The sequence below is a fragment of the Lepisma saccharinum genome, chromosome 6 (assembly GCF_977018435.1).
Source record: "Lepisma saccharinum chromosome 6, izLepSacc3.1, whole genome shotgun sequence".
Taxonomy (NCBI): Eukaryota; Metazoa; Arthropoda; class Insecta; order Zygentoma; family Lepismatidae; genus Lepisma; species Lepisma saccharinum.
Genome location: NC_139234.1, coordinates 91,802,690 through 91,816,418, shown reverse-complemented (window position 1 = coordinate 91,816,418; position 13,729 = coordinate 91,802,690). Strand labels below are relative to the sequence as shown.

The window sequence follows — 13,729 nt, the reverse complement described above, 5'->3', positions numbered from 1 at the left end:
TGACCATCGCTCGATGCTCCGCCCCGCAATGTGCTTGGCTTCCAGTGTGTACTTTGGACTGTGCAAACAATCAACAAACCCACGTGTGTTGTGCAAAGTTCTTTTCGCTGTGTTATGACCTGTGTTTTCCGGCTGTTCTAGTGTCTTCCGGCTGTTCTAGTGTCTTCGTGTTCTATTCAAACCTAGTTATATTTCCATCCAACACGATTTATTTATATGCCTCAAACATTTTTCTACATGTTTTGTTCAACAGTGATTGGTGATATGAATATTTGGTGAATAGTTTGGTGTATTGGTGTTCTATGGTTTTGGAATATTAATAAATGATAATTTTAAATCTAACCTCCTCTGACATGGTTGATCGACATGTAATAACCTTTCAAGGCAGAAGATTATACAAGCAAACTCGCTCTCATTACTCTTATTTAACTCATACACTTTACAACGAACAAACTACAAGAACGGGGTACGAAGTTTACAGATGCATAAGCCTGCAGCCATTCGTGCGGGATTGCTCGGAATAGTGAGTCAAGGGTCACAGTATCGAACCTTGGCATCAGTCACAATTCGGTCTGCAAGAAGCATCTGGACAAGAACATCATTCGCCTACCAGGTATGAACAAGCGTGAATAACCTTAAATTCAATCTTCCATATCTCCTTTGTCTTAGTCGGAGCAGGTTCAACTCACAAGTCTATTTAAGCTCTACCTAAATGTATTATTGAAGCATCCCTGTGACCTCAGATCCCTGGTAAGATGGGATTACAACAATACACACACACACATACACACACACACAAATACATACATACATATACATAGCATGTATATGTGTGTCTGTCTATCTGCTCCTTCCCCTTACCAATCTGCAGTGATTTCGCACCCTGACTAGGATCAAGGCCAGGCGACCTTAAAAGCAACCTGCCTATTCTACTGCAAATGGACTGGCAGTAGAAGGGTATGATGATGTTATGCAAAAACTTGTCTCCTGGTACAATAGGTGCTGCAATGTCATGGGTGCCTATGTAGAAAAATAGCTCAAGGTACACTACATAGGCAAAAGTCAACGAACACCCAAGTGAACGTGACGGTGGTGTCATGGTCTGGGGCTGTTCTTCCTGGTTTGGGGTTGGGCCATTAGCTAAGGTCAATGGCAACATGAACAGTGATGTTTAGGAGGACATTTTAGACAATAGCATGCTGCCTACACTGTGGAAACAGTTTGTAATGGGACCTTTCTCTATCAGCATAGTAATGACCCGGTCTGTAAAGCAGGGTCCATTGCATCGTTGTCTGAGGATAAGCAGGTGGATATGCTTAGCTGTCCTGCTCAAAGCCTCGACAGGAACTCCATAGAACATCTTTGGGATGAGAGCGTCGGTTGCATGCCAGACTCACTCAACAGAAAACCACCCATGAACTATTCATAGTGCTACAGAATGAATGGAAAAGAAATTCCACCAGCAATATACCAGAACTTAGTGGAAAGCCTGACCCAAAGAGTAAATGCTGCAATAATAGCAAAGGGAGTTCCGACATGTTATTAGTTAACTGGCTGGTGTCTTTGGAATGAACAGCACTGGGTGTCTGGCGACTTCTGGCCAAATAGTGTATGTACTTTAAGAGTAAAAGGTTTTTGTCAACTAACATCTTTCATTCTTTTTTTATTAACAAACAGATACTACTTTCTGGTCATGCGTCATGTACAAAGCAATAATGAACGTTTTCCAAAAATTAATTCTAATTCAACCAGATGAATTGCAGTTATGATAAATATAAATAATAATACATACGTACGTAATGTATTATGAGAAGAACCATTTTTTTTTTTGAATTATGGATTCAATCTGAATGACTAATAATAAAAACCAAATAAATTTTTCATAGTTAGAGTTATCATTTACTCATATAAACTGTGATGTGTAAGGTACTTCACAGTTACAGTTGTCCTGTTCCTGCACATTTTGAAAAATATGTTTTTGAGCTACTTAATATGCATATTTCACGAATATGTGCATTACTACATTTTAATTTTTCATTTTTGTTAGACACTATTTACTAGAAAAACTAACACTACATTCCACCAATTGCCAGAATGCAGATAAACCTTAATTGCCCATTACTGAAACAGTAGATGACCATAAGTAGTCCTTGGGTGTCCATTACTAATACTTTCTGCACTTCAGCAAATATTGTTGTGAAGCATCTGAGCAGAATCTTTATTATAGCAATGTATGTATGCACTCTTATTCAGGAAATTCTAGGGAATCAGAATATATTATAAAAATGGTAAAGGCAAAGCTACCTGATGCGAAATGCCGTGAAAGGATTAGATTGATGTGGATGTAGGACCCACATACACTCATGATCTCAACCATTTCAACACCATGCTCCACCCACCTTTAGCCTTCCCCAATTACCCTTTTAGTAGAGGCTACTGAACCCGAAAGAGGCAACAGAATACATCCCTGCCTCACTCCAGTTTCTGTTTCAGAGGGTTCTGTAACTTCTCCTTCATGAATAACTTGGCATTGTCTGCATTATCCTTATTATCTTATTTGGTATCCAAAACTGCTGTAATATTTGCCACATTCTTTTCCTTGCTATAGAATCAAAGGCTTTCTCATAATCTACAATGATGGTATATAGTCTAATATTCAATGTCAAATCTAGCAATGCCAAATCAGTTTTGCTATATGGAGAAAAATCCTGGAAAGTCACAAACCAAATCACAAATATATTATACTAAGGTGCAACCTATCTTGACAGTGATGTCGTAACAGCATTGCAAACCTACAGCGTTCATACTTTCACTGTCTGCACTCGGAAAAAAGAAAAACGTTAGAATGAAATTCAATAGATTAAGATACAAGGGAAGGAATTTCATAATGTCACAATGAGAGGATTCTTCCAGAATATAATAACGTATAATAAATAACCATTAAAATGAGCATGAAACATAAACATAATAAACTCTATGAAACTGATTTGGATTCAGTTAATGAATGCGGGATGGTAACGTGTCTTCGAACGGCAAGTTTGCGAGACTTGAGCACAAAAATATAGTTACTTACTTGAAGCACGTTGCATCGCATACAGTACATGGAAATCTATTACAGATGCTAGATTCTGAAAAACATGTTGAAATGGAGAGTATCCGGTACGATTGTTTTGCTGCATGCCCAAGCTAAAAAAAATTATGTGTGGGTTCATTGACCTGAATCTCGGAGGTGTTTGCAGGTCGAAGTGAGTTTAAGGGCGACTCTATCTTTTTCTGCTGATTATCACGCATCCTCAGCAAGCGAGATCTGGGCAGGGGTTACTTTAAATCGCTTTGTAGAGGGAAAACTATGAATAGTCATGTGGGAGGGGGATGTATAAACGTATTTGTATTTGCTACATACTTGTGTTGAAACTATGAGTTCAAATGTCACAAAAACGTTTAGAGGCAGGGCAATGGGAAAACTAAATTTCCAACAGTGCGAAAAGTGATTGATTGAGATCTTGATCCATAAGCATTTCAACATTGAGGCGTATTTTGTACGACCTGGATTTGTATTAAGATAAGAAAGCGTTCGTAGATGACATTGTTGCTTGGCTCCACCAATATCTGCACCAATAAAGCGATATCGGATAGCTGTGAAAAAAATCTTCATTACATGTATGAGTCATGAGTTAATGTCGGCCTTCGGCCATTCTGTAAACAAAGCCTGGGAGGGCACAACAGTTGTTTCACATTGCAAGGATGTTTTTAGGGGAGGGTGTGCATAGATTCGGATCTCCCCAAAAGACTTAGCACGTATTAAAATTAAATATTTAAAATATAACTCTTTAGCATTTGTTATAAATCGATGGTTATACCCTGCTGAACTTATTGAAAGGCAAGGAATTTTGCTCATACGTCTTCCAAAGATTTACACACATTACTACATATGATGATGATAATGTATAAAATATTAATCACCAATTTCACTTTTCATTAATTCCAATAGGCAATTAAAAGTGATCACAGTATAATTATTTTTGTCTAATACAATATGATCTAAGTTCTTTTGTTGTTATTCAATAATTATTCAATTCTTCGCGTATGTCTCTATTTGACATTAATTTCCTTGCCAAGGCTGTTGCTTTTCCACAAATTTCAACGATCTTAACTAGACGTAAGTTACATAATGAATGGATGTTCTTATTATATTCTATTACCATTATTACCTATTCATGTAATAACAACAATGCAATATTAATTAATTTACATATTCAATTATTGTTATTTTAATTCAATATAATTATTCTAATTATATTATTATTATTATTATTATTGAGACACTTGGTAAGACCCTCCCCGAAATGTATTTTTAGATACATGCCTGTCACATTGGTATGCTTTCCATCTAGGCTCAGAGTTTAGCCTTAGGCGAAAAAAGGAAGGTTCCTTGTTGTGTTTGAGGAACCAAAGATGGTTTTGTGGAAAGTGTTTGTTTGTTATTTCGTTCGAGAAAACGCATTGAGGCAGCGTTCTGAGACGTGGTTCGTCGATATTCTACCCAAACTGCAACCAAATAGCGTAATTGTCATGGATATTGGATAATCCTTTCATTCTGTTCACAATGACAATGTACCAAACAATGCTTCGAGAAAAAAATACATGAAGACTGGCTTTCGTGGAAGACTGGTAAAAACAAAGTTTACTTTATATTAGTGCTTCGTTTAATACACGTTTTCAAAACATTAAAAGTCCTTTAGTTTCTCAGTCCAAATATATTTTTAACTTTGTAATTTGTTTATCTTTTTGTGTTTGTATTTCGTTAGTGCCAAGCATTGACATTTCTCTGCATGAAGATCAGCTGCATAAGAACATTCCGCTCCTTCTATGTATTTTCCCTGCGGACTCTTGAGACGCAAATGTGATGGAGAGAATTTTTCATGCTTGGCACGGAGTGATACGTCAAGTTGTAGTGCGGTCCCAGCTGACGTCACTGTCAAGATAGATTGCACCAAGGTATACAAGTTTTCATTAACAAATGTCTCAGGAGAATATTAAATGTACATTGGCCAGAAGTAATCACAAATCAAGAACTTTGGATACAAGCATCAGAAGACCAGATTAAAAACCAAATTAAAAGAAGAAAATGGAGCTGGATTGGACACACACTAAGGAAAGCAGACAATGCAATCAAGAAACAAGCACTTGATTTGAACCCTCAAGGTGCTAGAAAAAGGGGAAGGCCCAAAAGCTCATGGAGACCTACTATTGAAGAAGAAGGAAGACAACAGGGGAAAAGTTGGAGAGAAACGAAGAAGATCGCATGCAACAGAGTGAGGTGGAGACCCTTGATGCATGCCCTATGTTCCAGTAGAAACTAAAGGAATTAAGTTGAGTTAAGAACCCCAAAGCCGAGACACTGTTGAAAAATTCACACCTGTAATTGAACGCTGGTCTTCTGTGTGGCAGTCAGACACCCAACCAACTGGGCCATCAGAGCTTGATAAGTGAAATGAAAATCAGGAATTTTTTAAAAAGAGATTTGAAGGTTAATTTTTTCTTGCATATTAAATAATAGAGCACTTACCTTAATGAAAATCAAGAAAAAGTGCACAGAATAACTTATAAAAAATATTTACAAACCTGAACAGCCTTGCAACAAGTAGTTTGCAGTTCCCTTTGTGGGATGTCGCAAAGCATTCTCTTGAGATCTTTTCTTATTAGATCTAATACCTCATTCAACTTTGCTTTCTCTTTCCCACCCAACGTAAGGCGTAAGTAGCTAATTTTGTCCCTTAGCGTGTTTTTGTGGTAGGCTACTACAATCTCCAATGCCACTTCCTTTTGCTTTTCCTTGATTTTCTGAAATAAACAGTGATCCTTTCTTAAAATTTTCATGTACAGATGCATTCAAATATATGTAGATTTATCTAGAAAAAATGTGATAACAAATAGGGGACACTGACATGACCACTTTACAGAATGGAACTCCAACTGGCAGCTGACCTTGATGGCTATTTCTGTCACCCAATCATCTTCGGGGGTGTGTGGCTCGGTGGGTGTCAACAAACTCAGTTGTGAAGTAAAAGTTGAAGGCGTCACATTGCTCTCCCGAAGCAATGTTGCCAAGCATACTTCTGTTTTTGCCAGTTGTCTATTTGCATGTGAAACTCACTCATGTAGAACCACATGTGCAGTTGTACCATTAACACCCTGCTGATTTCTGGTGCTGGCAATATAGTTGCCCGAGAAGACTCTCTCACGCTTTTCATTACGTTTGGCAACATGTGGTAGACATGCTGAATGACATATCCAAAATCAGACAAAATCGGACCACGGGAAAACCCCCAAAAACGGATTTCAAAATGGCGGACTGGCTATTTTCTACTAAAGACAAAAAAAAAAAAGTAATTTACGGATTTTAGAGAGAGGTAATGTTTTCATTTACATTTCAAAATACTTAAACTAAAACTATCTTTCAACAATATACCATTTCTTATGCAATTTTGATTATTAAAAGTTATTTATAGAAGTTAGACACTGAGAAAATAAGAATTACTTCAAATAAAATCAATTTAAGTTCTCTTAATTATAAAGTCAACTTCTAAGGATGGATAAAGTTTAATTAATCGTCTTCACACCATAAACACTGGCTTGCAAATGGGGGGTGGGGGCTACAGTCCCTCCCGACATTTTGAGAAAAACCAAAATTTTTAAATTGAAGCAGCAAAGAACTTGGGAATAACGAAAGTGCTAAATGCAAACCACTCTTTAATTAATCTTTAGATTTCAATGTTGAGTGAAAGTTCCAAATATGATTCCAACCTCCTGTCCTGCGTATGCTAGTGACTGTCATCATATTATTATTGCAACTACTCTCCATGAGCTGTTGAAGAGGACAATCGATTACGCTTCCATTCACATCGTGAAGTATCATCAAGGTTTGATGTGCAGGAACAGCAAATCATCTTAAGGAGGAAATATAGATTTAGTGGGTGTACAGCATAGCAGGAATTATTCTTTACATACCAACCCCTTCCTTCTATCTCAATCGTCTCTTCTCTATACTTCCAGATTCTTATTTGAAAGTGTGTTCGAAATTTAAGGTACTTTGTGGACAAATAGGTAGGTGACAAACACTCAGGTGTAAGAAACGATATCCCTGCAGATAATGTTTTCAATTAACATTCGACGACATAGTTCGTTTGTGAATTCCGACGACTTGCAGTCATACAAAAGAAGCATGCTTTTCTTCCAATGGCTTCAATATCTGAATGTTGGCAGGAATGGAAACTAAATTAATTTGCAGCTGAACGGAGTTCAGTTACGTTCATCATTTTGTCTAACGCTGAGGATTTCCCAATTGAGCACATTGTGGATGTGGTTTCGAGTTCTTGCTTTAGGTTCGCTTTATTCAGATATGCTAATCAGTACTGGACATGCAGTTTGAGGTGGGATCCTAATCATTAAGTGCCTCCATCAGGCATCGAACCCTGAGACCACTAAATACAAGGTGACGGACATTATCACTACACCATCGGGAAGGCCAGATACATACTGGGAGCGGTATTAGAGCCAGTTTAAACATACAGAAAGAGGAGCAGCTTGCGGATGTGTCAACCCAACAATGATTGAGTTTCGAGGATAATGTACACAGTATTGGGAGATGGTCCATGTCTTATGTCACTGCGATAGTACAACTTGAAACCATTGTCCTTGGCATGGTACAGAAGCAATTCGGCCTTTTCCCACTATTACTGTTGTACAAATACTTGCATTTTGTAATGAGACTGCAGCATGAACGATGTCCACGCGAGCATCCTCATTTGTGTTGTACACAGCATACCGGTGCTTCTACATCATCTCACCTGTAAGGGAAATAATTGCTTGGTTGTTTTCATCATTAGCTACCGAGTGTTCTTTCTTGCCAGCACTGAAATTATCATACCTACCAGTCTTGATGCAGAATTAAGCCCTTGTTCGTAGGAAAGCCTCTGTAGCCATAATAAAAAACGATAACCCTTCCATCTGTTTTCAGAGTGAAATCTACATAAGAGATTGCAATGTGCTTGTGTGTTTCATTGTTACGCCATGGAACGGAATGTTGGAGAGATCCATCATCCAAAATGCACTGGCCTTGCACTGGATTTCTTCAACTTCCATTCGAAAGTTATTGCATGACCTAACTGAGAATTCTGAGCTGCTCTCAACATACTTTATCATTCGAATAATGCACGAGGATATGCACGAAGCTCGTAATTCTCTGAAAGAGTGCTGCATCTACTTGTATATCGTATCCGACAGGGCCCACAATGCAGCAGCAGCAGAAAGTCCATATGATTTTCACTTTGTCAATCTTTTGGCAGAATATTTGAGAAAAATCTTTCTCAATTATTTTGAAGATTATATCTGTACCAATGTAATGCAATTCATCAAAATTAACTGCTGTACTAGTGTTGCAGAAACTTGAGTCAAAATGGAATGGGGGTATGGATTCCAGTCGTTGTATTCCTTTTTTAATAACATTCCGTTTATCTACTTTCTCGCATTTCATTGTGTTGCTCACTACCCTTCATCAAAACTCTGGTATATTATTTCATTACTAAGTTGTAAGTGGAACACAAGTGTATAGAAAACAGCCATGTTGCCTTCTGGATTTCTGTAAATCCGTTTCCTCCTGTCAGTCCTCAGCTGCTTTGCAGGGAATACCACGAGGTCTCATTCGAGTCGCACGCAGGGTCCCAGATTTGATACCCGGTGGAGGCACATAGTGGTTCCGACCCCACTTTAGGTTCAGCCCTAATTAGCCTTTCTGTGCATAAAGTGGACCGAAGCGAGGGAGAAAATCTTGGAAGAGGCGCACGACAAGTCGGGGCACTTCGGAGGAAGGAAGATGTGGAGATATCTCGACAACCTCTATTTCTGGAAAGGGATGCATAAGGATGCAAAGAGATGGGCACGAGACTGCGTAATCTGCATGCAGACCAAACCTAACTGTGCAAAGCCGGCAAAGAATCTGACATTGCTGGTGGCAGAAAAGCCACGGGAGATAGTCTTCGCAGACTGCGTGGGACTGCTTCCAAAGAGCAGTGACGGAATGAGGTACATTTTCACTGTTATGGATGGATGCAGCCATTTCCTCATGGCGTACCCAGTCCGGACAACTACAACGAAAGTACTACTTCAGAAACTGACCGGCACCTACTTCGCACACATGGGGACCCCATGCTACGTGCTCACCGACCGGGGAGGCCAGTTTACGAGTACCCTATGGAAGAAGACGTTGAAAGAGTATGCTATCAAGCCCATATGGACGCCGAGCTACAGACGAATAAAGTAGAGCACATGCAAAATGAATTGTCTGTTGCGAGTATTTTGCCACAAGCAGCATAATGAATGGAGCAAACATATTCCATCTATTGTGCTCCTTCTCAATAACACAGAGTCAGACCCCTAGGTTTCACGCCCGCAGAGCTTCAGTGGGGCAGCATGCAGCGAAGAGACGTAATCCGCCACTTCGGTCACAAGGAAGATAACCACGACCTAATGGTCAACCAAAAGGTCTTAATGGCCGTGGAAAGGGCGAGGAAGGCAAGACAAACAGCAAATGAGAAGAGGGCACAAGGCAGCGCAGGGGTTAAAGCAGGTGACCTCGCGTTCATGAAAGATCATGGACTCAGCTCGCAAGTTGAGGGAAAGATCAAGAAGATGTTTTTTATGTATGACGGGCCGTATTTTTGCAAGAGCAAGCTTGCCACCAACATACTCGAACTGGTAGACTGCAAAACCAGAAAAACACTAGTGCCACAACATGCAGAGAACTGCAAAAATTGGAACTGATCCGACGAAAAGCGCCAAGAGTGGTTAGCGCGATATAAGAGCACGAGCGAGTCTTTGGCAAACTGATGATATAAGAGCACGAGCGAGTCTTTGGCAAACTGATGCGTAGCAAGCTCGAGCTGTTCTTTGGTTTGAACTCTGATCAGGATGTGAGGTACATTTATCCTATTTTTGTGTAAATTATTGCGAATGTATAATATATTTATTTATAATGTAAATTGAAGGTATCATTTATATCATGTGTTTGTATATCGAACTGGTTAGTTTTCTTGTACAGGGTGTTAAAAATTTGTAGTCAAAATTTCGTACCCCTGAGTTGAGTAAAATTTTAATACGCCTACAGAATTTTTTGATTCGAAAGGGGGGCGAGAAGTCACGGTATCCAGTGACGTGTGAACAAACACTGTTCGATATTAATCATTTTTGTTTATTGATTCATATTATGTTTAAATGTAAAGTGTGAGGTTTGGTTTATTTTGTGGAGAAATTTGTGTCTGAGCCAGACGTCGGGAGTTGGGAGACGGGCTTTCTGAGTGACAGCTGAACTGTCAATATGGCAAAGTACATGGCATATTTGCATCAAAACGGGTCGTCACGGAGAAAGGGAAGACTTATTTTTGCCGGGACCAACGGAGAATTCGCCGTGGGAGGCCGAAACTATTTTTCATGGATGACCAGGATAATCAACTGGAGCCCAAGCTACCAAGAACCGAGGACCTGCCTTGTGACCGCATTTCGAGACAATGGACAAGAGGTCATTTCCATCTCTTTGGAAACCCAAGCCAAGCCACTCTAACGTGTTTTCAACGGACAAAATGAATCTGGTATAAATCTGCAGGACTTCGAGTTCACCAGACAGTTTTACCCGGATTTTGTAGAGAGCATCTCCACGCTACACTCTCGCGTGACTATTGTTTTGTCTCCGTGGACTTTGTTTTTCTTACGTACCGTGAACGAATTGCCGATAGAGAGTTTGGTGAAGCATTACGCGGTGGTTTGTTTTACCAAGCATGGACTACCATAAAAATGGGCAGCTAAAAAGATCGAGAAGGGAGGCCGTCGCCTTCCCTGGCGCCTGCAACGATGCACCACCACAATCCGGTGAAGCCAATGCCGATGACCGACACACAGTGCCGCAAAGTCAACATTGCCCGACGCCCAGGAGGACGTTCCAGTTCGACGACCGACAGAAGAGAGAGAGAGAAGGATGACTCTAGATCAGTGCCCGACAGAAGCCCAATTGAGAGAGAGAGAGAGAGAGATGATTCCAGGACGACGTTTGATTGATGCCCTCCACACTAGAGAGAATACGGACTGACGCGTGTCCACGTGCAACCGACGCTTGTGAGAAGAGAGACACACGACATTCTATGAAAGTGAAAGTGCCCAATATCATTGCAATCATCCTTCGCCGCGTTCGACCTCGAAAAACATTTTCGCCGCAAAGGAACCTTGTGCAAACCCCGCATCCAGGAAAGATGAATGATGATCACGTGATATAGCAGAGTCCGGTAGAGTATTCTTCAGTTGGTCTATGCCCATGTAAGCATGTATCAACGCCATACCGTAAACGCCGAAGTCTCACTTATTTGCAAAGTAACTCAGGAACCCCGAACCTAACTTCCGTGTCTGATATTTTAGTAATGTTATATAAAAGGCCATTTCATGTTCATATGTAATAATTTGATTGTCTACATTCAGAGTTAGAAGCTCCATTCCATTACGTTAATTTTTAGTGTAAATTGTCAAAGTGTGCTGCATTTTTGTGTAACCGACCGCCCCGTCGTGTCAATTAGCTTGTCAATAGTTGACCGATTAGTCTTTTTTATTTGTGGAAAGCGTATTTTATATTGCAAGGTCGTGCGAGTGAAGTATTATTTATTGCATAGTGGTTTTTGATGTAATTTTTGCTTGCGCCGACGATTGATTTGTGTATTCCGGCAGCTGGAGTCGATTAAGATTTGCATCACTATGTAATGGTGTATTTGTTCTCAATGGACGAGAGAGGCTTGTGTGTATTACCCTCGTCCGAGAAACTTGGTAAATGTTGTGCTTACGACTTGATGTGCATGTTCACTCGAACGAAAGGTTTAACCACGCCGACCCAATTGTTTTAGACAATTGCTTTCCGAGGGCTGGCGCATATTTGATCTAAAAGAGCACAGGAGCGGGCAGACTAATGAACAAAAATTCACGTCAAGGTTCAAACAAAAAGGAAATGGTATGTTGATCAGATCCATGATTTGTATGTATATTCACATGTGAAATTCCTCAGAAGTACGAATGAGAGAGAGTAAGTGAGGAGGCGATGTAAACAGTTTGTTGATTCCAATAATTTTTTTGTTGATACAATATATTCATATTTTTACCGTTCGTCAGTGTTATCATTTATGTTTTTCAGGTATCTGGTATAATGTTATTATTGTTCGAGTCTACTTATCTAAGGTAAGCCAAAAAGTGTAACATTTCAAGGTATTTATCTCCACCTCGCACTAGCATGACAATAAACGACCGTCTCAGTACCGAACTAAAAAAACCTGGACCGTAAGTAAAAGTCACGACCGGTTTCCTGTACCAATAATGACGTCTGACCCCGTGCCGGGGTATGAAAGATACGTCATTTCGGGGATCGCGAGCGGACTTATTACAGATGCTTGAGGTAATTGTCATCTACGGCTGCTGCAATGATGGACAGATTCTTCAGCATAGCTTGCAACTGCAAATCATCTACGAGCCGGCTCTATCAGCATTTATCAAGTTTCATGTAATGCTGGTCACTTGTGGTGATCATATTTTTAACTACATTTTGTCCATTGTCCACTTTTCTCTCACAATTCATATATTTTCATTCTAGAAAGGCAAAATATAATTTGACACAACAAGAAAACACACATTTTAAGTAATAATACACAAAATATTAAAAATAATTCACAAATTAACATACAATGAAAGGAAATTCACAATAGCCAGTCTGCCATTTTGAAATCCATTTTTGTGGGTTTTCCCGTGGTCCAATTTTGTCTGATTTTGGATATGTTATTCAGCAATGATTTCTGAGCAAGAAACTGTTTAAAAACATTCTGAAGCAATTTTGCCCAGGTTTGATGGAAAATTGCTTTAGATTGCCTGGACTACTCGAAAATGCCTGATTTCAGTCGAAGAAAATTCAACTAATCACTGATTCGCTGTTTCCCAGCTGCCAGTTGGAGTTGCATTCAGTACAACACTCATATATGATCCAAGATTTCAACCTCAACTATTATGTTCACAGAGATGTATGCTTAGCCACTAGAGCAGCATTGTTTCACCATACAGTCTATTGTAGCACATCCGTACTGCAGATTGCTTTCTTTTTTAAATTTAAAATCTTCCAACCTCTCTATTTAATTCAAGCCTTCTTCTTGGCATAAATAGAACAATATACAGGGAGAGTCACTTAAAATTACCACCAGAAATATTTGTGAAAAATACATATTGAAAAACTACTTTCACAGACATAAAGTTATAAGAGGGGCTAATGAATCTAATGGATATAATATGTTCGACTATGTAAGGAAGTATGATTTTCAAAACAAACTTATGTTTCTTTTAAATGGAAACACCATATTATTTTAGTGCAATTGAAAGTAGTGAAAAAGGCATTAAGTATGGCGTTTGTCATGATGTAATTCATCAACAAGTTCTCAAGTAATTGTAACATGAAGTTGATGCTTCAAACAAACATCTCAGAATCTGATTCATGTGTCATAACACAAAAGAACAGCATGATGTGGTGAGACTTTTCACAACATGTGATTTATACCAAGGTGCACGTGGCTAACTACAGTAAATATGTTTCTGCATGTGTATGCTTCACTTTCTGTACTGTATAAGAATAAATATACCTTATTTACTCACAAAATGAAGG

At 39.3% G+C, this 13,729-nt stretch overlaps 1 protein-coding gene across 1 annotated transcript in view; it reads right to left on the bottom strand.

Annotated features, from left to right (window-relative positions):
- LOC145988928 (uncharacterized) overlaps positions 1-13,729 on the bottom strand; it is a 224,406-nt gene that overhangs the window by 14,199 nt on the left and 196,478 nt on the right. The window contains exon 11 of the mRNA XM_083124226.1: positions 5,626-5,844. Within this exon, the coding sequence (XP_082980352.1) occupies positions 5,626-5,844 (219 nt within the window). The remainder of the gene's footprint in view (positions 1-5,625; positions 5,845-13,729) is intronic.